The sequence below is a fragment of the Taudactylus pleione genome, unplaced genomic scaffold (genome assembly GCF_031769625.1).
Source record: "Taudactylus pleione unplaced genomic scaffold, aTauple2 ptg000781l, whole genome shotgun sequence".
NCBI lineage: Eukaryota > Metazoa > Chordata > Amphibia > Anura > Myobatrachidae > Taudactylus > Taudactylus pleione.
The window spans coordinates 4,484,334-4,510,692 of NW_028285183.1; the positions used below are offsets into that span (position 1 = coordinate 4,484,334).

At 46.0% G+C, this 26,359-nt stretch overlaps 1 protein-coding gene and 1 pseudogene across 5 annotated transcripts in view; one reads left to right on the forward strand and one right to left on the reverse strand.

Annotated features, from left to right (window-relative positions):
- The first annotated feature begins 392 nt into the window (after positions 1–392).
- Positions 393–26,359, forward strand: part of SLC12A8 (solute carrier family 12 member 8) — a 61,057-nt gene continuing 35,090 nt past the window's right edge. Inside the window, exons 1-6 of one of the 5 annotated variants that reach the window (XM_088457725.1) lie at positions 393–499; positions 4,545–4,803; positions 17,351–17,551; positions 17,646–17,783; positions 23,244–23,435; positions 23,793–24,024. In XM_088457725.1, coding sequence (XP_088313851.1) covers positions 17,468–17,551; positions 17,646–17,783; positions 23,244–23,435; positions 23,793–24,024 — 646 coding nt within the window. In that variant the 5' untranslated portion in view covers positions 393–499; positions 4,545–4,803; positions 17,351–17,467. Of the gene's footprint in view, positions 500–4,161; positions 4,296–4,544; positions 4,804–17,350; positions 17,552–17,645; positions 17,784–23,243; positions 23,436–23,792; positions 24,025–26,359 lie in introns of those variants that run through there. The other 4 variants (XM_088457724.1, XM_088457727.1, XM_088457728.1 and 1 more) reach the window with 4 other exon arrangements.
- On the reverse strand, positions 9,708–10,965 carry LOC148475094 (uncharacterized; annotated as a pseudogene).

The following is a 26,359-nucleotide window of genomic DNA, read 5'->3' on the forward strand; positions in this document are numbered from 1 at the left end:
GATGATGGATAGGACAGGGGCAGCAGTATATAATAGGTAATATGAGGAGATACAGGATGATATATAGGACAGGGGCAGCAGCAGTATATAATAGATATCAGGAGATACAGGATGATATATAGGACAGGGGCAGCAGCAGTATATAATAGATATCAGGAGATACAGGATGATATATAGGACAGGGGCAGCAGCAGTATATAATAGATATCAGGAGATACAGGATGATATATAGGACAGGGGCAGCAGTATATAATAGATATGAGGAGACACAGGATAATTATGATATATAAGACAGGTGGTAGTTTATATACTGTAGTAAGTTATTATAAGTGGTAAGGTCACAGGAGGAGGGGGCGGGGACTGGGCGGAGACTGGGCGGAGAACCCGGGCAGGTTACACACGTGGCTCAGGTGACGCAGGTGTCTGATCCCGGAGACAACGGACTCAGCTGGGAACAGACGTCCAATAACCCGGGATCCCTGCTTGGTGCGCAGACGGGGTGAGTGAGAGGGGAGACGGGTTCGGGAGCTGGTAAACCCGGGTCACATCCTCTGCACAGGCTGCTGTCTACATCCATGGGGGGACACTGAGGCTGAGAATATGACATTACACCTATACACAGGGACTGAGAATATGACATTACACCTATATACAGGGACTGAGAATATGACATTACACCTATACACAGGGACTGAGAATATGACATTACACCTATATACAGGGACTGAGAATATGACATTACACCTATACACAGGGACTGAGAATATGACATTACACCTATACACAGGGACTGAGAATATGACATTACACCTATACACAGGGACTGAGAATATGACATTACACCTATACACAGGGACTGAGAATATGACATTACACCTATACACAGGGACTGAGAATATGACATTACACCTATACACAGGGACTGAGAATATGACATTACACCTATACACAGGGACTGAGAATATGACATTACACCTATACACAGGGACTGAGAATATGACATTACACCTATACACAGGGACTGAGAATATGACATTACACCTATACACAGGGACTGAGAATATGACATTACACCTATACACAGGGACTGAGAATATGACATTACACCTATACACAGGGACTGAGAATATGACATTACACCTATACACAGGGACTGAGAATATGACATTACACCTATACACAGGGACTGAGAATATGACATTACACCTATACACAGGGACTGAGAATATGACATTACACCTATACACAGGGACTGAGAATATGACATTACACCTATACACAGGGACTGAGAATATGACATTACACCTATACACAGGGACTGAGAATATGACATTACACCTATACACAGGGACTGAGAATATGACATTACACCTATACACAGGGACTGAGAATATGACATTACACCTATACACAGGGACTGAGAATATGACATTACACCTATACACAGGGACTGAGAATATGACATTACACCTATACACAGGGACTGAGAATATGACATTACACCTATACACAGGGACTGAGAATATGACATTACACCTATACACAGGGACTGAGAATATGACACAGGGACTGAGAATATGACATTACACCTGACAGAGAAAGTGTAACAGGCTGTAGAAGTTACAATGCACCTATAGGAAGATGTAAAATATAGCAGGATGGACGCCTATCGATTTTATGTGATATACGTCTAAAGCAGAATGTGAAACAGCGCGGAGTCAAAAATAGGGATTTTGCTATTATTTTTTTCTCCTGCCTTTGGGTGGAGAAACTTTTGCGCCTGTTTTTGCCTATCAAGATTTTGCAATTGAATAGGCAATACCTTGGACAGTGGCGAAAACATCGCATCGGCGAATGTTTTTCGCAGATCGCGGCTTTTCGCCTCTAATTTAATACAGGCCATAGAGTGATGTTAGGATTAATGAGCGTTTAGGCAGAAGGACAACACCCCAAATTCAATCTAGGGGCAATAAGTTAAAATCCGGATTGGCTTCCAGCCCATGGCATTTATTTAGTCATTTTACCCCATTTCACAAGCCGGGAAAGTTTAATATTTGATTGGGTGAAGAAGACGCTACAATATGTGGCTTGGGGGCCTGTAATGGTGTTGGGCAATAATTTATACCCTGGTTGTAGAATAATTAGTAGACTCCTCTCCGTACAGGTCAGGAAGCAGTTTGCCCTGTGGGATTTGTTCTGTCTTCTATTGAACTGGCTGAACTTGATGGTTTTCATCCAGGTACAAATCATGAATCCCCCAACATGTTTATTTCTGTTGGGTAAAGATCGTTCCCCCAACATGGCCATAATACAGACCCTCCTACATGTCCTCTTCCACCAAGTACATAATACAGACAGACCCTCCTACATGACCTCTATCAAAAAGTACATAATACAGACCCCACAACATGACCCCTCCCAACAAGTACATTATACAAACCCTCCAATATGACCCCTCCCATCAAGTACAAGAACATAATACAGACCCCACAGCATGATCCATCCCAAAAAAAACATAATACAAACCCCAGTGCATGATCCCTCCAAACAAGTACATAATACAGACCCCGCAACATGACCCCTCCCACCAAGTACATAATACAGACCCCGCAACATGACCCCTCACACCAAGTACATAATCTAGACCCTCCCAACATAACCTCTTACACCAAGTACAGCATACAAACTTTCCAACATGACCCCTTCCACCAAGTAGATAATTCAGACCCTCCAACATGCCTCCCACCAAGTACATTATAAAGACCCTCCAACATGACCCCTCCCACCAAGTACATTATAAAGATCCTCCAACATGACCCCTCCCACCACGTACATTATACAGACCCTCCAACATGACCCCTCCCACCAGGTACATTATACAGAGCCTCCAATATGACCCCTCCCACCAAGTACATTATACAGACCCTCCAATATGACCTCTCCCACCAAGTACATAATATAGACCCTCCCACCAAGGACATTATACAGACCCTCCAATATGGCCTCTTCAACCAAGTAGATAATACAGACCTTCCAATATGGCCTCTTCCACCAAGTAGATAATACAGACCCTCCAACATGACCCCTCCAACCAAGTACATTCTACCGACCCTCCAATATGACCCCTCCCACCAAGTACATTATACCGACCCTCCAATATGACCCCTCCCACCAAGTACATAATACAGACCTTCCAATATGACCCCTCCCACTAAGTACATTATACCGACCCTCCCATATGACCCCTCCCACCAAGTACAGAACACCTACCCTCCAACATGACCCCTTCCATTGTGTACAGAATGCAGACCCCACATCATAAACAATTTCACCAGTTGGGGCCAGTGAAGAAGATATAGAACTGGGGTTAATAATGGCACCTACAGGAGGCAGTGTACACCTGTAGTAGATGTAACATGTAATATAAAAGGAGGGTGAAACTGCTGATAGAAAATGTAGTAGATGGGCACAGGCAGGCTGCTGTTACTACTGGCCATTCTAGCAACTTACTGAGTATTGCTGCTATATGGGAATTCCATCCGCTTTGTTTCATAGGTGATGTCACACCTGCTAATCTGCATAACCACACCCCCATAACTCACCTGCTGCCTGCAGATTGTGAGATTCTCTACATACATACAGAGTATTTTATCACACGTTGATGATGCAATGTACATACATGATTCCTGGCTCCTTAATATATCCTGCTGCCTCCTGAATTCTGCATGTTTTGTCGCCCCCCAGCCCACCTTCTGCACTGTCCTAAGTATAACAAATACAGCAAAATCACTGCCTGCAAACCAAGGATTCTAATACTGCAGCAAACAAATCTGCTTTTCCAATTTACTTAAATTTTTCGGTTATCTGGGATGAATGACTGAAATTGATGCTAAAGTTGTCTTAAGACTGTTACTCAGCCCAGGTTACTGTGGTTACAGTAAATAAATCAATACATTGGGTCAGCAGGAGCAGAATATGATCACACTGCGCAAGTCGCGTCCTCTCCAGTACGGACACCTCAGGGGACAACCTGTCCACATTTTCTAGTCCTAGAAGAGGGCTGACTCTTTGCTCCCGGATACAAGGAGGAAGCCGGGGACTGGGTGGTGGCTTTATCATGTGCTGCAAGGTTTGCTCTCATTAACCCTTCCACCTCTGCAGAGTACGGCTTAATTATCAGGCACAATCTTGTGAGTTCAGCTCTCCTGCTGGCAGGTGTAACATCATGTACAGTGCAAACAGCTCAGAACTCTGCGACAGGTGTGTTCAGAACACAGGTGCTGGAATTCACACAGGTGAGCGCACGGAAGCGGCTGTTAGCGGTGCTGTTTAGGAATATAAATGTCACTGGACCCTCTGTTCAGGAATAGTATTGTGGCAATACCTGTCTAACCAGACGTTATGCAAGACCCAGGCTCCAGTAAGCTATGGCTATAAATGCAGACCTGGTCACCTTACATAAGGGATATTTATCAAGAAATTGCTGATTGTAACTGGTATGGAGCGATCCATTTACTTACGTACTTCTTTTCCTTACTCTCCAGATTTACGTTGGCTTTATTGAGATGTGTTTTCCCTTCACTCCATCTTTTCACCATGGAAGTGACTGAGCGCTTGTGATCGCCGGGTCTTCCTAGCTGGAATAGCGCAGTGATCCTGGGATCCTGTGCGACCCTCAAGAACAGCTCATTGGCTCACAGGAGGCTGCTGTGTTGGTGATTCAGGTCCCGGAAGGTAACTGTGGCCCCATAAGCTGGATTTCCTGCATGTGTCTTGTCTAAGACTTGCCTTTTGCAGCTATCGGTTAGTATATTCATAGTAGTATTTTCCTAAGATCCCTGTTATAAATGTACCTTCTTGCGTCTGCCAAGACCGCGCTCTGGTCACTCCCTAATTACTAATAACACGTCGGGTGTTTGTACAGTGATAGTGAGAAGCCATTGAGTGTGTGTATCCTACTTCTGTGCTTACAGAACCTATTATTTGTGCAGTATTATAATTAATTTGCATTTATATAGAGCCAGATATTTACAGTTGAGCAGAATAAAACAAGACGGAGAGGTAAGAGATCCTGCTCACAATCTATTGGATAATGGTAGTCTGATAAAGCAAAGTATTGCCTATAATCAGGCCGGATATACATTTTGCAACGTTGGGTAATTGGACAGTTATGGCAGCACGTTTGGCCCTGAAATGACCTTGATACCTAATAATGATCCTATCAAAATTGATTGTGTCATTATAGGGTGTGTTTGTAAATGTGCCCGGGATGTGATTGCAGAACCCTAACATCCTCTGTGTACGAATCTTCCAACTGTACTAACAGACCCAGATGGGGCCAGCGGCCATCCAAATGCTCAGCTCCACGTGTGTGGCCAAATTGGACTTTAAGGGGCAAATTCAGTTAAGGTGCGTACACACAGGACGATTGCACGACGATCAGATAACGATCGTTCTGCATGTGTTAGATTATCGTTATCGAACATCTAACACATGCATTAACCTATAACGACCTGCGATTAACGATCGCGAGTCCCTATAGTAAACAGGCTCACATGGTCGATATCGACCATGTTTGCCCGGGCGGCAGACGATGGTCGATAACGACCATTCGTGCCCCGCGCATCGACCATCGTGTGGTCGTTTTGCAGGGTCCAGAAACTGGACGATTTGAACGATAACGATAGGATCGTTATCATTTTAGTTGAAATCGTCCACTTTATCTGACCGTGTGTACGCAGCTTTAGATACAAGCTGCCACCGGCAACTCTCACAGCAGCCCGATTTCTATTCACACCTCCATATGCCACGAGCAGAAATTGCCTAGAAGATCTACCCTGCAAAGGTGCCGGAAGCTGTTCCAGCAGCTCCTCGTGGTTCATTTAATTTGGGCCTAAACCCGTTGCTCCCCGGCTCTCGCACAAGTCGTACAATCATTCTATGTCTCTCTATATAGAGGAGCGCATAGCGGCTGAAACTGAAAGGCAGGAGGGTAAATTGGTTTTTCCTGATCGCCGAGCGAATCTCTTCTATTTTCTGTCTCTTTTTACACCTGGTGATGTAGATGATTTTTCATTCTTGGTGACTATAAATAGGACGGACTTTGTGTCCCTAAGTCACATAATGGGGCCAGAATTGGTGCATGGCGGCTATCTATGAAAAGGTGGTGACGCGTCAAATATATTTCACTTTCTAAACTGCAGTAGAAAAATATTTATTAATAATTTTATTTACAGGGTGTTTTTCTTGTAATGAAACTCAGGGCCTCATTCAGAGGCGGTTGGAGGATGCAAGCGGTCGCTCAGAAACTGGGCGGCCTCTTGCTTCCTGACCGCCCGCCTCTGTTGCGGTCGTTAGGCTGTGGGTTAACACCCACAGCTCTAACGACTGCTCCGGGAACGCCTCTGTTTGGGCTGCCACCCCCCCCGGCCCGCCTTCCAAACGGGGTGAGCTGTCAATCAACATCGACAGCTCGCCCCCTTTGGATCGAGACCCGCTACGACCGGCGCTGTCGGTCGTAGCGGGTCTCGCGCATGCGCCTGACGGTGCCGGTGCCGTCGTGCGCATGCTCTGTGGGGGGCCATCGACCCTGTCCGAGCGCATCGGCGCTAACGACTGGGTCTGAATGACCCCCTCAGTGCTTTACATTTATACTCTAGCTACTTTACAGCACACTAAGGGGTCTATTTATTAAACAGTGTTAGGAGACAGAGTGAAAAGTGACGGTACCAGCCAATCAGCTCCTAACTGTCATCTCACAGGCTGTGTTTGAAAAATGACAGTTGGGAGCTGATTGGCTGGTACCTTATCACTTTTCACTCTTCTTTTCACTTCTCCTAACACTGCTTAAGCTCCTCAAGTAGTTTTGCCAGTCGTCAGTAAATTTGTAGTCTGTAAAACTGAAATGAAAATTTCATCTGTTAGAAAAGACATTGTGTCAGTAAAGTGTCGGCTTTTTACTGACATAACTTCACTTCTAGACCTGGGGTTCCCAACCACAAGCCTCTAGTAGTCCCAACAGGTCATGTTTTGTGGATATTTTACTAAACCTAATATAACATGTCACCTGCACGTTCTTCTGAAGCCGTCAGTATTAGTTTTATGCAAAGTTTTGTACACTAGTTGTTGGGAATGTCCCGGCTCAAGGTAGCGATTAAATTGACGCTGTTGTTGCCGCATTAAACTCTGTGTCTTTAAACCCCAAAATGATGAGTTGTTAAGATAAGCTTTCATCCTATACCCTATCCTTAAACTCATTACATTTGGGGGAGGGGGGGGCTCATATTTGGTTAACAATTTGAATGTTGTGGAACGTTTCCCATCGCGTCATTTGCATATTATTGCCCTCGGTTGAAGTGTTTTGAAGGGCAGCATGTACCGTTTTTCATGTTAATTGGCAGGTGATCAGCGCAGTACAGTAACCATTGGTGTCTTATATATTATGTGGGTTCCTTATTAATAACATTGGCACCAGAGGAAATGCCTTACACCCACCTGTCGTCCCACAAATCTCCTTGTTACATAGTGGCACCATACTCAGTGCTATTGTTACGCTAAGCATGGAGAGCCCCAAAAGATGCAGAATTGTTCCCCCTGCAGATTCTGCCAACTTGATTCACAAAAATGCGCGGTTCCTCGTATAAACAGGTGCGTTCACCTGAATAAGCAAAGCAAATATATTGCATAGGTGTGATGGGTTACCTTTTATCCCAGTCAGGTCAATGTAAATATCCCTTAAGCTTCTGTTTATTAACTGGGCTGGACTGGTTTCTCCACCTAATAAAGTAAAATGGATTTTACATGTCAGGGGCTGCTCCAATCTAAAGCACAGATAATAACTGTATAAATGTTGTCGCTCAATGACTGAACTCGCGCTCTGATGGGAAACAAGATTGTAGAGAATGAACATGCATTTCACATTGTTTAGTCAAAGGATTTTTTTGTGGGAAAAGTGGAGGTGGCTACAGATTGTACTATATATATAATATAATATATATATATATGTGTGTGTATATATAAGCAATATCATACAGGTCAGACGAGAAGCGAGAAAAAACAAAGTTTACCTATTAAAATTCCTGTTCCAAGCATATGAGGACAAGGAGGGCGGGTGGTGACTTCACTTAATACCTAGATATTTTAGAATTTACAGTCGTGTGTGAAGCAGAGATTGTATGCTATATATATATATATATATATATATATATATATATATATATAAAAATTTTTACATTTATTCATTCATCATTCACATGTAACCTTCATTATAGTAATGTAATTATAATAAGAAGCAGGTGTTTATTAGAGATGTACAATTAATACCTGCAACAGAATAAGTATATCGTGCCTTGGTCAGCATGTTTTTTTCTCAGGATTTACCGCGTCTTTTTTTTTTTTTTTTATTCTCTCAGCCTCTGAGCAGGTGAAAGGTGTGGGAAAATCCCTATTTTAAGGTAAAAGTCTCAGGACTTAGGGCCTGATTCAGAGCCGTTCGCAATTTGCGGTCGTTCGTTCAAAAACAAGGGGTGGCTATTCAAATGATCCGTTCGCAAATTGCAGTCTGTTCACACCTCTAAGTCTAAACGAGCGAGCAAAACATACGCTCGTTTATTTGTTAAAAACGCCCCCTGGCCGCTCGCACCATACGTCATGTCCGCTATTTATTAGATTAATCGAGTACATCGACCAGCGTATGAACTGCTCGCTATTCTTGTGGTTGGTTTTTGCTACCACAATCTTGCGAGCAGTTCTGGCTATAAAATAACCCAGTGACGTGGTCAATGACGCTGCTGTATTAATTATGCACACCCATAAAACGCCCGTTTTGACCTTTAAGCACGCCTGCGTTCGGATCTCCACTCCCCATTTTCAAGCACCTTCCCCTGTTACCACCCACATACGCCTCATTCTGTCACTCAAAATAGCAGGCATTCGCTATATTGCGAGCACATGAATTTCGGCCGCACTGACTGGTTCGCGCATGCGTATAACGATCCGTACGCATGCGCAGATGTGCGAACATCGCTCGGAACGAGCGTACTGCCGCTAGCGAGTGGCTCTGAATGAGGGCCTTAGGCCCTCATTCAGAGCCGGACGCTGTGACAGAGCGCTCGCTCTGAATCAGGGCCGGCCCTCTAAATTTTAGAGCGGCCTCCTGGCCACTCTCATAGCTGTGTGTGACCACCCACAGCTATAGCGAGCGGCCAAAAAGATGGTTGCGATGGTCAAGACCATCACGACCATCGGGCTTGCGACGAGACCCTTGTGGTAGGGTCTCGTCTGCCGCAAGCCCTGGAGTGCTTTTGGCTCTATCAGAGCCGAGAGCACTCCCACTGCCATAACTTGTGATGTCAGTGGGGCTGGCCCCAAACGGAGGCGGTCACATGGGAATGCCTCCGTCTGGGCAGCCGCGCCCCCGGCACGCCCACCAAAGGGGGCGTGCTGTCACTCACCATCGACAGCACACCCCCTTTGTAGCGAGACGGCCTGGCTGTCGCTATCCGGGTCTCGCGCATGCGCATGATGGAGCCGGCTCCCTCGTGCGCATGCGCACTGGGCCAACATCAACCCGCTTGCGAGTGCTCAGCGGTCGCGAGCGGGTCTGTATAATGCCCTTAGTTCAGAAACCCTGGGACAACACCCATGATGATTAATTAGGCACTTGGATGTTTTTAAATAGCTTATTTTGGCCAATAATAACAGGTCATTTATTTGGAGATATTCTGCCAAATGCAGAATAATGAAGTCATAGGTGTGGGACAGGTATATGGGGGTGCTGTATGGATGGGACAGGTATATGGGGGTGCTGTATGGATGGGACAGGTATAGGGGGGTGCTGAATGGATGGGACAGGTATATGGGGGTGCTGTATGGATGGGACAGGTATATGGGGGTGCTGTATGGATGGGACAGGTAGATGGGGATGCTGTATGGATGGGACAGGTATATGGAGGTGCTGTATGGATGGGACAGGTAGATGGGGGTGCTGTATGGATGGGACAGGTAGATGGGGGTGCTGTATGGATGGGACAGGTAGATGGGGGTGCTCTATGGATGGGTCAGGTAGATGGGGGTGACGGGTCAGGCGTATGGGGGTGCTGTATGGACGGGTCAGGCGTATGGGGGTGCTGTATGGACGGGTCAGGCGTATGGGGGTGCTGTATGGATGGGTCAGGCGTATGGGGGTGCTGTATGGACGGGTCAGGCGTATGGGGGTGCTGTATGGACGGGACAGGTGTTACGGGGTGCTGTATGGACGGAACAGGTGTTACGGGGTGCTGTATGGACAGGACAGGTATCTGGGGGTGCTGTATGGACGGATATGTATATGGGGGTGCGGTATGGACAGGACAGGTGTATGGGGGTGGGGGTGCTGTATGGATGGGACTGGTATATGGGGGTGCTGTATGGATGGGACAGGTAGATGGGGGTGCTGTATGGATGGGACAGGTAGATGGGGGTGCTGTATGGATGGGACAGGTAGATGGGGGTGCTGTATGGATGGGACAGGTAGATGGGGGTGCTGTATGGATGGGACAGGTAGATGGGGGTGCTGTATGGATGGGACAGGCGTATGGGGGTGCTGTATGGACGGGACAGGTGTTACGGGGTGCTGTATGGACGGGACAGGTGTTACGGGGTGCTGTATGGACAGGACAGGTATCTGGGGGTGCTGTATGGACGGGATATGTATATGGGGGTGCGGTATGGACAGGACAGGTGTCTGGGGGTGCGGTATGGATGGCACAGGTGTCTGGGGGTGCTGTATGGATGGGACTGGTATATGGGGGGTGCTGTATGGATGGGACTGGTATATCTGGGTGCTGTGAGGATGGGCCTGGTATATGGGGGTGCTGTATGGATGGGACAGGTGTATGGGGGTGCTGTATGGATGGGACAGGTATATGGGGGTGCTGTAAGGATGGGACAGCCCCTCCAACACCTATTCGATGTGCCAGGATACATTTTGCTCAATCTAGAGGGTACATAGTACCATCTGTATAGGAACTGATACGTGTTTTCTTTAAACTTAACACAAATTGAGCTAGAGACAGCGTTATTCCAGACCTCTGCCCATTCTTCATCATCCAAAGAGATGCCCAAGTCCACCTCCCAGGCCTTTTTGTGAGGGTCACGCTGTGAAGAGGATTCCTCAGCAAGACTTGTATATAAAGAGGAGATTAAACCTCTGGTTGAGGAATGTCTCAGCAACAGAGCCTCAAAGGCGGAAAGGGTTCTGTTAGTGAGGAGGTGTTTCACTTTCGAGTGGAAAAGTTGGCCGGTATCCAATTACCGCAGCTAATTACCTCGCCCGGGGCTATCCAATTAGACCTGATGCTGGCACTTATCGGGGATTTTGCCTCTGGCAGGCAAAACCAAATCCATGATAAGAACCTCCCGATCCTGGCACTGAAAATACTTAAGTCCGCGACCCCTTGCGGAGCCTATGTGTTTTCGTGAGAAAACAGAAAATTTTCAGATATAAAAAAACATGGTTTAATTGGTTATCACGAAAAAAACATTGGTGATAAAGACCCGAAATTCGGCGTAAAAACCTTGTTTCTTCTTCAGGGTCCATAGGGCTCCACAGGGAGACAATGGGGTGTAGGCGGGACTTGTTGGACCAGACACCAACAGCAAAGCTTTTCAATCCCATAATGCTCCGCTCCTTCCCCCTATTCCCCGCCCACAGCCGGAGGAGGAGGAGGATTTTAAATTGAATATACCAAATAGAAGAGATAGAGCCCACTCCTAAGACAAAGGGGCCCCTCTTTACACAACAGAAGGTAGTTTTACCAGAGTTTCCTCACTCTGATCAGCTATATGATCAATATGAGTGAGGCATGGAATATGCCCAGTAAAAGATTTCAGCTGCCTAAAAGTTTAGGTTCCTTTTACCCTCTTCCCACTACTGATTTGAACAAAATGGGAAATTCCCCCAGCAGTGGATTCTCACATGACACGTCTGGTTAAGGACGCTACCTTATCTATCCATACTGCAACCTCCTTAAAGGAGACTATGGAAAGAAGGATTGAAGCATGCCTGAAATCTATATACTCTCTTACAGGAGCTATTACTCGTCCTGCCAGGGCTACGGCCTGGGTGGCAAAAGCCATTGAGCAGAGACCCTAGAAGAGACATTTCCCTCTGATGCTTCGAGGGAACAGCTGTATCTCAAATTAGAGATGCAGCCTTCTGTTTGGGTGAAGCAGCTCTGGATACGGCTCTTCTAACTTCCAAGGCATCTGCTAATTCCGTGGTAGCCTGCTGTATTGTTTGGCTTTGCTCATGGAAGGCAGATTCGGAGTCTCTGCCTTATTCTGGGTAGATCCTGTTTGGCCCAGAATTAGACAAAATTGTGACTCTCCTGGCAGCTTCCAAGACGGCGGTCCTGCCCTCTGCATATAATGCGAATCCTCGGATGTCATCTTTTTGGTCTTTTGTCCTAAGGAAAAGCTAAAGGTCAGTCTATTCCAAGGCATCACTAAGGTGTCTACACCTAGGACCAAACAGACCTGGGCGACTAGACGTCCACCTACCTGCATCCTAATGGGGCAGGCCTTTCCCTGGGGGGCTCCCAGGGTGGCAGGCTGACTTCTTCAATGCGCCCAATTCTGGTATCAGACGTCTGGGTAAGAGAAGTGGTCTCCCACGGATATGCCCTCTCCTTCCTGAGGCGACACCCCCCCCCCCCTGCCCAGCAGTTCTTTTGCACAGGACCTCTATTGGACCCAAGCAAGGCTCTGCTGCTCCAAAAGGCCATTCAGTCCTTACTGCTCCCAGGAGTAATAATTCCGGTCCCCTCCTCACAGTGAGGGAAAGGCTATTATTCTACCCTTTTCTTGGTTCAGAATCCCAACGGGTCTCATCAGCCTATCCTCAAGTCTCCGAACAAGTTTATCATGGTGCCCAGGTTTCGTATTGAAACCCTCTGCTCTATCATCCTCGCTATGGAGCCTAGGTACGTTATGGTGTCTCTGGACATTCAGGATGCTTACCTACATATATCTATAGCACCTTCTCATCAACAATATCTCCAGTTTGCTATACTACAGCAACATTACCAATTTCAGGCTCTGCCTTTTGGCCTTTCAACGGCTCCTCGGGTCTTTACCAAAATCATGGCAGTTATGGCGGCCTATCTTCATTGTCAAGGGATCAGACTACTCCCATACTTAGACGATCTCTTGCTGTTGGCCAGCTCTCCAGAAATTCTTCATTGCCATCTACAGGTAACCATTGCTACAGCACTGGGTGCACAAACTACTACACAGTCACCGAGTGTCAATTCACTCTGCAATGCAGACCCTGGGATCCATGGTGTTCACCTTCGACATGGTGCAGTTCGCCCAGCTTCACTACAGGCCCCTACAATACCTGATTCTCTCCAGGTGGAACGGGCTGCCCCAACTGCTCGGCTCCCAGATGATGGACCTCTTCCTGGAGGTTTGCCTCTCCCTAGCCTGGTGGCTACAGACGCCCCACTTAGACAAGGGACGCCCCTTTTGGATCTCGGACTGGGCAACTTCTCACTACGGATGCAAGCAGGGCTGGATTAAGGTCTGTGGGGCCCCTGGGCAACAAACATGTGGGGACCCCTATTAAATGTGATAAACTGGGGGTATGCGCAATGGGGACCTTATGCAGAGCCCCCAGTAGTGTCAGTGACCACAGTGGCAGTGCCCCGTATGCAGTGCACCCAGTAATAGTGCCCCTTATGCAGTGCCACCTATGCAATACTCCCATTAGTCGTGCCCCCTGTAGTAATGCCCTCTGTATAAATGCCCCCAGTAGTAATACCCCTGTAGTTGTGCCCCAAATAGTAATGCCCTCCAGTAGTAATTGGGCGCCTGGTAAATGGAGCCTCCCTGCGGTGCCAGGGTTAGGTTGGCCGGAGGAGGCGGAACTGTTTCCGTCTTCTCCGGTCCACTATAACCGCGATGGGTGTGGGGGGCCCATAACGTGTGGGGGCCCAGGGACTGCGCCCCCCCCAAAAAAAAAAAATCCGGCCCTGGATGCAAGCCTCCGTGTGTGGGGTGCAGTGACCGGCCATCACTCCTTCCAAGGCAGCTGGACTCTTACCAATCAACATTCTAGAACTCCAAGCCATCTACAGAGCTCTTACTCTGGCTCAGGATATTCTTGAGGGCAGGCCAGTACAAGTACAGTCAGACAACGCCACGGCAATGGTCTACTTCAATCACCATGGAGGCTCTCAAAGTCGCACAGCAATGGCAGAAGTGTCCCGAATTCTCACACATGGGCTGAACGCCATCTCTCAGCCACCTCCGCAGTGTTCATCCCAGGAATTCTCAATTGGGAAGTGGATTTCCTCAGCCGTCATGAGGTGCATGCAGGAGAGTTGACTCTACATCCAGAAGTCTTTTAACTCCTGGTGGACAAATGGGGCCTACCGGATGTGGACCTCGTGACCTCAAGACACAACCACAAACTTCCAGTGTATGGAGCCAGGACAAGGGACCCCAACGCGCCTTCGTGGACGTATTATCTGTGCAGTGGACCTTCCATTTGGTGTACCTCTTCTCTCCAATATCCCTTCTTCCTCAGGTTCTTCGGAAGTCCAAACAGGATGGGGGCATAGACGTCATTGGTACTCCGATCTTCAAAGTCTCTCCATAGATGTTCCTCTTCAACTACCTCTACGACTAGACCTATTGTCTCAGGGTCCCTATCTACATCTGGACCTGGTTCATCTGTCTTGAACGGCTTGGCTCTTGAGACATCCCTCCTAAGGGCTAAGGGATTTTCTAGCTCTGAGCACGTAAACCGGCTTCTGCCAGAATTTAGATATGGCATACATAATTTCAGTGGTATGCTCCTAGAAACTATGACCCTCAAGTTTTTAAGGTTTCTAGAATACTTGCCTTTCTTCAGGCTGGACTGGATCTTGGACTCCGCCCAGCATCTCTGAAAGTGCACGTCTCTGCGCTGGAACCAGGTGGAGAGAGCAGAATTGCTCCTCTACTGGATGTTCACACCTTTCTGCAAGGTGTTCTACGTATACACCCCCCTTTGTCCCTCCTGTGGCTCCATGGGATTTGTCGGTGGTGCTCCACGCACTTCAGGAACCTCCATTCGAACCCCTGGAATCGGTAGATGTCAAGTGGCTCACTGCAAAGACTCTGTTTTTTCTGGCTATAGCATCTGCCCATAGGGTATCGGATATAGGGGCGTTTTCATGTTGCTCCCCCGTTTTGATCTTTCATCAGGACAGGGCTGCTCTTAGAATGACCCCTGGCTTCCTTTTTGAAGTTTGTTTCTCGTTTACACCTTAATGAGGAAATTGTTGTTCCGGCCTTTCAATCACCAGACCTCTCAGCAGGTGAGGCCTCTTTTGGATGTGGTCTGTACTATGAAGTTCTACGTGGACCGTACTAGTTCCATCAGGAAATCTGACTCCCTCTTCATCCTCTATGGATTCCATAAGAAGGGGTGGCCAGCTAACAGACTCTGGCCAGATGGCTTTGCATGACTATCTCACAGGCTTACACGCAGACAGGCCTTCCTGTTCCGGCTTCAGAATCTGCTCATTCTTTTCGCTCTCTGGTTCCCTCGTGAGGCAGCCCAATGTGGCGCCTCTGCTGAACAACTATGCAAGGCGGCTGCGTGGTCCTTTGTCCACACCTTTCTTAGGTTCTATGCCTTTGATACATTTGCCTCTCAGGATTCTTCCTTCGGGTACCGGATTCTCCTCTCAGCTCAGGAGCGTCCTTGAACAACGGCTTTGGGACATCCCCATTTTCACCCCTGTGGAGCCCTATGGACCCTGAAGAGGAAAACTTAACTTTCTTTCTTCGAAGTCCATAACTCTCCTTTTTTTTTTTTGTGTCCAAAAATTTTTCGCAGCTAATTGGATACCAGCCTAAGGGGTATAATTTCTATAGTGAGAGTTTTAGAAGTGAAGATGTTGCCCATAGCAACCAATCAGATTCTAGCTCATATCTTCTAGAAAGTGATACTTAAATGTTAAGTGGAATCTAATTGGTTGCTATGGGCAATATCTCCACTTCCAAAAACTTTCACTTTAGTTAATATACCCCTAAGTTGCAAAAATTGCGAAAAAAAGTCTCAGAGGGAAGAGCTATATCCTCCTAGATCTGGGAGAATTGGGGAAATTAGCGTCCCTAACAATATTATTAAAATAAACAATATTTCTCTCCTATCGTGGAGTAAAGGCTATTTTGTTTGTGCCTGAAGGGAAATCGGGATTGTAATATAATGGAATAACATGAGAGGGGCTAGGGGTCAGATTGAATATTCTATTAGCAGAATACCAAATAGATAACGAACATGAGACTGGTGAGAGGTAACGTTCTTAGGTCGATGAGATCTCGGGAGGAGAGAGGAGACTCCACACAGAGGTGTAAATAGGGTTTTTGGCGTTCAGGGCAAATTGAAAAAGATTCACTGTAGTGTGTATTGTACAGTTAGTGAGAGACAGGTGAATGTCTATAAGCGGCCAGCTCGGCTGCACTTTTTTGGGGTACAGGCTGATTTTCCCACACTTAACGCAGCTAACATCATAGAAAATTACCGCACAACCACTTTTTACAATTGGATGGTAAGTGGGAGCACACATATCTGTGCTAAGTAAAATTACCACGCGATAGTTCACAGCTGTTTGAGTTAACACGCCTAAGATTTTGCCGTGGACAATTGAATATGCCCCATAGAATCCACAACCCAATTTGCCAGCAAGCATTGAATATGTAACAACTAGGAGCTGAAACCGCTAACTTAAATGTACAGAGCCATTTATTGCTTGATGGCAGACCGGATTCACTTAAGTGCTCGCAGACCCATATGGTTCCGAGCAAAATTAAGAGCATTTGCACTCAGAACGGGTAGGGAACCTCGCAATCTTTGCATGGAATAGGATTGACCCTTAAGTTTTTGTGGTTGGTATAACAAGTGTGCCAAGTAGCATGGAATCTGTTTGTGGTCTTTGAACAGTGATGGTTATCACCTGTAACGTGTGACTGGTACATTATTTATAGCCATATATAATCTATTGGTCTAGTAAAACATTATTCTCACAGGAACCTATAAATGTTTATTATCCAGAAACTCAAAAATCCTATTATGTTGAACAATTAATTTTATAGTTCTGTACTGATAATTTATGATATTCGTTTATTAACCTCTGTAGGGATCGCTAGAGCATTTTCATGTTACAAAAAATCATTGCCAAAAAAATAGAGAAAATGATACTTATATATTATATGAGTAATAACAAGACTGATTATATTGCCCTAGTGCTCTGTTCTCGTTCCTAGTTACTGATATGTATGCTTTGTTCTAGTTTGATCACTCTTATGTCATTTATAGCTGCGGTTCTTTCTAATAGCGACATGACGCAGGGGAAGGAGCCACGTCCTGGCTGGTCCTATCACATCGCTCTCTACAGGTGACACAATTGTGGCGTCGAGGCTCCGTCTTGCAGACATGAATGGGAATATCAAAGCTCCTCTGAACGGAAGCATGACTGAGAACGGAAATATCACGGACCTGTTCCATGAGGACGCCCAGGTGAGTGAGCGTATGGGACAGAACAAACGCGTTTTACCCCGTCCTGCATCTTTTGTGACGCTTTTCTTACTCGCCGCTCTCTCGTGTCTCACAGTTGCGGTCCCAGCCGTGGTGGAAGATTCAGCTCTTTGTCTGGGAGCCCATTCTGTTCGGTACCTGGGACGGCGTCTTCACATCCTGCATGATCAATATTTTCGGGGTGGTTTTATTTCTCCGCACCGGGTGGATGGTGGTGAGTTTGTGTTGTGAATTCATTCGAGACCTGACAATAAATCTTTATTAATTAGGAAACGTGCTGTACGTAGCGTCTGTCCTTTGCCGGATCACCAAATCCTGTTGATGGCTATGAATTAGGTCTCTAATACATGTATAAACTCCAGTGAGATCTGTCATTCTAAATAGGGGCGGCTGTGACCCCTTTAGATTTTATTAGAACCACTTGTGCATTATAAGGAGAAATGCCCAGTTAGGGTGAATAATTCTATTTACAATGATCTCGCTGCTCTGTTTTGTTTATGTACTTATAGAACTCCTATTGCTTCTCTGTACACTATTCTATTAATATACATGTTATATTAACTTTCAGGTATAGAGGACGGGCTCAGTCTAGGTTTTTAAGCTTGCATAGGAAGAAGTGTTACCTTGGTCAACTTAAGCGCAAAGGTTAAATCTTGTAGCCGCCGTTCCTGGTGTTTTCATTACGCCTCCCTATTGTGGTCAGGCTCCTAATTCATGGGTTTGATACAAAATATTCACATAACTGCAGGTTTACTACTATTAAGACTCTTAAGGGTAAATTTACTAAGGTGACAGTTTTTAGAAGTGGAGATGTTGCCCATAGTTACCAATCAGATTCTACTTAACATTTAACTAGCACCTTCTAGAAGATTATAGCTAGAATTTGGTTGCTTTGGGCAACATCTTCACTGCTAAAAACTCTCACTTTAGTACATTTACCCCTTATTCTTTGCAACAGATTATTGTGATTTTCTTATCTCTCTTTAAATGTTCCAGCAGCCTAAACCAAGCCAAAACCTAAACCAAAGAACTAAGGCCCTCATTCAGAGCCGCTCGCTATTTGCGGTCGTTCGTTCTAAAACAAGGGGTGGCTATTCAAATGAACCGTTCGCTAATTGCGGTCTTTTCACGCCTCTAAGTCTGAACGAGCGAGCAAAACTTGTGGTTGTAATTTTGAAAAATACGCCCCCTGGCCGCTCGCACCCTACGTCATGTCCGCTATTTATTAGATTAATCGAGTACATCGAACAGCGTATGAACTGCTCGCTATTCTTGTGGCTGTTTTTTTCAACCGCTATTTTGCGAGCAGTTCAGAGTAAAAAAAAAAAAACAAGTGACGTGGTCAATGACGCTGCTGTATTAATTATGCACTCCCTTAAAACGCCCGTTTTGACCTTTAAGCACGCCTGCGATCTAATTCCACACCCCCGTTTTCAAGCACCTTCCCCTGTTACCACCCACATACGCCTCCCTCTGTCACTCATAATAGCAGGCATTCGCTATATAGCGAACAAATGATTTTCGGCTGCACTGACTGGTTCGCGCATGCGTTTTAAAATCCGTACACATGCGCAGATGTGCGAACATCGGTCAGAACGAACGAGCGGCTGCTTACGAGCGGCTCTGAATCAGGGCCTAAGACCGTTCAGTCAATAGGTGTACAATCGCTATGACGACACTCTTGCACCAGAATGTCGGCTATTACAATGTCGACATCTGGAAAATGCAGACATGGACAGAATGTCAACATACAAAATTTTATGATTAGGGTTATTGTAAACGTTAGGCTTACCTGAAAAATTACGACGTTGACATTCTGACCATGTTGACATTTCTTCAGTGTCGACATGGCCAATGTCATTGTTGACATAAAGGTCCTGATTCAGAGGTGGACGCAATGCAGATGTTTGCTACTGCTCGTGCGCGAAAACTCCTGGAAACCTCTTACGGCGCATGCGCGGCACTGAGTGTACGCAGAGACCGCTGTTGCCAACGGAGTTGCTTGCAATAGAGCTGGAGGCGCTCAACCATGGGCGTTCCTGGGCGGTGACTGGGAGGTGGCCTGAAGTGAATGCAAAACTATTCTGTCTTGTGGGCGTGTCATGGGCGTGTTTTTTCATGTGGTCGCAGTCCCATTCGCAGGTCCACGGCCACGGAGGCCATGTTCAGAGGGACTAAAGAAAAATCACTGAGCAGCCCATAGGCTGTCATAAGTGTCAATGGTGGACGCGATGGTGGAGTGTTTACAACCGCCAGCGGAATTGCACCATCTACGGGCATTGAAAGTGGGCGTATCGGAGCTTTTACACAACGGTAAATTTTTTTGCACGATTTGGGCGATTCAGACGCGAATCGTGTAGTATCCACGAACGATAATGATACCGATGCGCGGTCCCGCGGGTCGTTTGTCGTTTCTTCAGCTCTTTCCTACATGCAGTAAGATCTGGCAATCTCGCTAACGACGCACTGGAAATCGTTAAGGACGCATGATGGGGCGTTGGTCAGATTGCACAATTTGAGCACGATATCGTGTGCCGGGGAGTTCAAGGTAAATCGTTGACAACATCTCATCGTTTGCGAGGTGTCTAGTGTATAGGCACCTTAAGGCTGGAACTAGCATTTGCACATTACCACCGCTGCGACCCTGGAAAAATTGCAGCCGCACACGCATTAGTGTTCACCATTGAATCGGGTCTTATATACTGAACCCAGTAAAGGGAATCGGTATGATATCCCAGCTGCCGCATGGCCGGCAGTTCGATTCCCGGCAGCGGCAGCCCGACAGATCAGCAGAGCCCGACAGCGCTGGAAATCTTGATCGTCCCTAAGGTAAGTATAAACTAACCTAACCCCCTAACCCTAACCCTCCTTAGGGGAGCCTAACCCTAACCTCCCCCCCAAGTGCCTAACCCTAACCCCCCCCCCCCCCCTTAACTGCTGCCTAAACCTAAATTCCCCTGGGGGAGTGCCTAACCCTAACCTTCCCCCGAGGGTGCCTAACCCTAACTCCCCTTCCCCTAGCCTAACCCTAACCTCCCGGGGAGCTGCCTAACCCTAAGTCCCCCCCCCCTGGGTGCCCAAAACCTAGAACCCGCGGGTGACCGGCATCCCTTCGATCGGGATGCCGGGCGCCAGTCTCCCGGCGTGGGGTAAATGACTGGCGTCTAGATATAGACGCCGGTCATTTATCCCACGCCGGGATAAAGCAGCCGGGAAGCCGGCTGTCGGTATTAAGGCAGCCTGTTTCCCAACTGCATACCCAGTAAAGATACAGCTTAATCTTTGTTAGACATATAGAGAAAAAACAGCATGACAATCTCCAAGTATTAAGTTTTATTTTTACTCAATGACTTGTGTCTTGAAGAGGTGCTGCCCAGTATATGGATATCCGGTAATACAGAGATAGTGGTACGCTGCCCCGGTCACACAAATGGATAAAATATAACTTTTATTTGAATTTCATATACAATTATAACATTCGATTTAAATTATTCATTGATGAATTTAATTCATTTTAAATCTCCTTTGTGTTGTCATTTACTGCTTGGTTTGGATGCGCTTTATAGGAAATAAGTGAATCTAAATCCAGCAGTCAATTAGAAAACTGTGTACAATACTGTCTAGGCTAGTAGCTGGATGGTGCTTCAATGAGCCTCAGGAGGGAACTTGTAACATTGTACAATTATGATACATTGATCTATAATAGTTGCAAAGTGCAGTAGATATTGTGCAATGCGATCAGAATACACCAGCAATATGTATAACTGATAGAACACATATATTTCTGCATACACACAAAAGGAATATAATTATTCAACCTCCCTTTGTGTCTATGTGACAGTCCCTGACACTTATATTCTTTTAATATTTCCGTTTTCTTCATAATTTTAATATTTCATTTTTTAATGGGTAATATGTGCTCAAATCAAACCTTATAATTTTATATAAAATTAACACAAATTATTACCTAATCTGTTTAAAGTCAACAGTTCAGCAATGAAAAAGTTTTTCCCCACAGTGCGGATGTCAAAACCTATTTTCCCTAAATAAATACGTGAAATTACTCATTGTGTAGAAAAAAAAGGTTTTATACTATTACAAACAAATATTACACTCAGAAATGTAATTCTGGCATCAGAGCTGCAATAAGACCACATAAGCCGCATACACACTGGACGACATGTCCAGCGAGCAACATCGGCAGTGGCAGGCCCGGCCGGCTTGCCGGCATCGGTGTCCGCATACACACTTGCCAATGTCGACAACGACGGCAGCCTGGCATCACTAACGATATCCCCAGATTGAACTGGATGTTCAGCTGACTGGGGATAACGTTAACGACCTGAAGAAGCGCGCATCGCCCGTCGTTTACTGCATGCCACTGAACGATATATCATTCAACGATATTGTTATCGTTCTCAGTTATCGGCCAGTGTGTATGCGGCTTTAGGGTCCTAGGCTATATACTGGTCTGGGGCTATGTATCCCTGCCTGTAAAAACATTTTTTAGAAATGGGTTTGAGTAAGCCGGGCCCCTTAGTGTCTCCTAGGCCCTGTGTAGGGGTCTAGAGCATAGGTTCTCAAACTGTGTCCTCGGGACCCCAAACAGTGCATGTTTTCCATATTTCCTCACAGAATCACAAGTGGAATAATTAGCTCCACCTATGGATCTTTTAAAATGTGTCAGTGAGTAATGACTACACCTGTGCTCCTGCTGGGTGACCTGGGAAATGTGACCTGTGTGGGGTCCTGAGGACCGAGTTTGAGAACCACTAGTCTAGAGTGATCTGGATATGGCGTACATGTACCTATCCTAAGGGAGGGATACATCAGGAATATATATATATATATATATATTTTATGCATGTTTGGAGAAATGCTAAACCTATCAAATACATGGAAATCACATGCAAGTTCTTAGTGTGTCTATTAGGACTGCATTCAGTAGGGTCCTACTGATCAAATTAATCATGTGGGGTCCCGCTCAGTGCATCCAAACTGCGTAAACTAATCGTAGACCCTCACAGAAGGGACGTTATCCACTTCAGGTGGGATGCAATGGGCACGTTACACTGGTGTATCCAAAATGACGTTAACTACATTACATGTATAGTATACTGGCTGGGTACCGGATGTTGGTCGGTACCCAGGATCCCGGCGGCGAGAATCCCGACGCCGCCACCCTGACTCGGTTAAAATACTGACACCTGCCGGTAAGTAACCTACCCCCCCCCCTGCTTCCCCAGTCTAAACTGAACCCTACCCCCAGTACCTGATCAAAACCCTAACCCCAAGACTTACCATCGGGATGCAGGCGCCAGAATTCGGAGCGTCGGCATCCTGACCGGCGGGATGTCAGCTACATCCCGTAAAATAACACTCTTCAGATGAACATTTTGATGGTGTAATTCCCTCTTATGACCTGCAGATGTCCCCGTGGCAGAGTATAATGTTATATACACTGTGAGAGAACATTTTCAATATCCAAACAATGACAGGAGACTGTCCTATAGCCATCCTCTACCGTAGACGTATTAATATTTTGCTCATCGTGTTTTTGTTTTTTTAATTTGTTTTGTGCAGCTTTTTATAACGTGAGTGTGTTTGTCAGCTGGAGCTTGTTACTTTGCCGACTTACTAGCCATGAATAACTCTTCCCCATTGTGACACGTAGGGTAACACCGGAGTCCTGCTGGGTATATTCCTGGTGTCCTTCGTCGTTGTGGTAGCCCTGGTAACGGTGGTGTCGGGCATCGGGGTGTTTGAGCGTTGCAGCATAGGCAGCGGTGGCATATACTCCATGATTTCCACCGTCCTGGGGGGCAAAGTGGGAGGAACGGTCGGTCTTCTCTATATATTTGGGCAGGTAAGTGTCATTAGCTACAATGCTTCATTTTGCTTCTAGTACCTTTCCATATTTATGTTGTATTCTTCTCTCTTTCTTACCATATTTCCTCCGATTGCTGATGCATAGTGACCACAGAGCTTACAATTAAATTAAATAGCAATAACTACTAATTATTAATCATCACTGGTTTGAAAGATATGAGGTTGTTTAGTTGGGTGGCTGTGCTCGTTATGCTGAATCGTGTATATGCATCCAATTATTTTCTATTTTCACTACAATCTCAGAAACAACGCGTTTCATGGCCTCTCTGAGCCGTCCCGTGTCTCTGTGGATTGCCCAGTGGCTGCACTCGCTATAACTGAGCCCCTTTCTCAGTGTGTTGCAGGTGCCATGTACATCACCGGCTTTGCAGAATCTATCGCGGACCTGCTTCACCTGCAGAGCACCTGGTCCGTTAGGGGCATCTCGCTGGCTGTGCTCCTGGGGTTGCTGGGAATCAATCTGGCTGGAGTAAAATGGATCATACGGCTGCAGTTGCTACTTCTATTGTTACTGGCAATTTCCACCATGGACTTCGTTATTGGCTCTTTCACTCACCTGGATCCAGGTAACGGGCAATAGAATGTCACAGTGCTACGAATGGATTCACCGACACTTTGTAATAGTGCCAGTAGGGGGAGTGCTACCTCTGGGACACTGCGATACACATCGGCATTTGCCAACTGTAATTCTACACAATTGTCCTCTTCCCACTTCCATGCTGTCTTTTATTATGGCCCAGTCAGTGATGGGACCACTCCTCGGGCTCCGTTCTCCCTCTGCCCCTCACCCTAGTGTCATACAATGTCCCTTTTACACACCCACCCCTCGGTCTTTAACCCGGATATTTCAGGTTCTGTATAGAAGTGTGAGAATATCTAACTTTATTCCCAGGTTTAGAATATGCTAAATTCACTTTTTTCAACGTAAAGGGGAAAATACTGTTATAGCGCAGTTCATGGTTGGTTTATTTAATATTGATTTTTATAATCCACTTTGTTTTTTGAACTCGCGTGTGATTGGTCTGTGTCAGCGGTGTGAATTATCCATCCTCGCGAAGTGTCACTTGCACGGTAGCAAATAAATTCAGCAGAACTGCAGGAGGCGCCGTAATGAGGGTGAAATGTTACATTATGATGTCATTGCGTCCCCGTGTATTTCAGGAGTCTTCGCTTTCTCACTTCTTATATTGGGCTTTGACCAATTCGGAGACATTTTAATTCCCAGGAATCTTGTATGATCTGTATCTGGCGTCATTGTCCCTGATTACCTGGGGTAATGCACAGTTCTAAAGATACGACGTCAGTGGAGGGAGGGATACAGCCACGGCAGAACAACAAGACAACGCTGTATCGATACATTAACGCACAAATGAAAAAAAAAAGTGTAAAAATATAATGAAAATACTAATTAAAGGGCCCATTTATTGGAATCAGTATGATTTACCGCCGGCTGCATGACCGGCGGTTCTAATCCCGACAGCGCCAGCCCGAACGAGGATAAAATTCAGGTAAGTATAACTAACCCTACTCTACCCCTAACCCTAACCCTCCTTTAGGGGTGCCTGACCCTAAAAGTGCCTAAACCAAACCCCCCCCCCCTCCCCGCAGCCTAACCCTAAGTCTTCCGGGGGGGTGCCTAACCCTAACCTGTGTCAAATGGCTTATTGTAGCACTTTTACTAATGGTGGATAAATGATAGCAAGCAAGTGTTTCTCATTTAATTAAAGTATTTCCAGCATTTTGGGGTACAGAAAAATTTATAATTGTTTTTCATTGTTTTTATACACGTTTGTTTAAAAGTTGGAATAAATACTTTTACCTTTCATCTGCAAAATCTAAAGCCCCTCTCCTATCAATACAACACCACATGCCTGTCCCCTATCATTTACACCCCTACACACCTGCCCCCTATCATTTACACCTCTACAGACCTGTCCCACATCATGTACACCTCCACATACCTGTGACATAATTTACATCTCCACATACCTGTCCCACATCATTTACACCTCCACATACCTGTCCTACATAATTTACACCTCTACATATATGTCCTACATCATTTACACCTCCACATACCTGTCCCACATCATTTACACCTTCACATACCTGTCCTACATCATATACACCTCCACATACCTGTCCCACATCAGTTACACCTCCACATACCTGTCCTACATCATTTACACCACCACATACCTGTCTTACATCATTTACACTTCCACATACCTATCCCACATCATTTACACCTCCACATACCTGTCCTACATCATTTACACCTCCACATACCTGTCCTACATCATTTACACCTCCACATACCTGTCCTACATCATTTACACCTCCACATACCTGTCTTACATCATTTACACCTCCACATACCTGTCTTACATCATTTACACCTCCACATACCTATCCCACATCATTTACACCTCCACATACCTGTCCTACATCATTTACACCTCCACATACCTGTCCTAAATCATTTACACCTCCACATACCTGTCCTACATCATATACACCTCCACATACCTGTCCCACATAATTTACACCTCCACATACCTGTCCCACATCATTTACATCTCCACATACCTGTCCCACATCATTTACACCTCCACATACCTGTCCCACATCATTTACACCTCCACATACCTGTCCTACATCATTTACACCTCCACATACCTGTCCTACATCATTTACACCTCCACATACCGGTCTTACATTATTTACACCTCCACATACCTGTCCCACATCATTTACACCTCCACATATTTGTCCCACATCATTTACATCTCCACATACCTGTCCCACATCATTTACACCTCCACATACCTGTCCCACATCATTTACACCTCCACATACCTGTCCTACATCATTTACACCTCCGCATACCTGTCCTACATC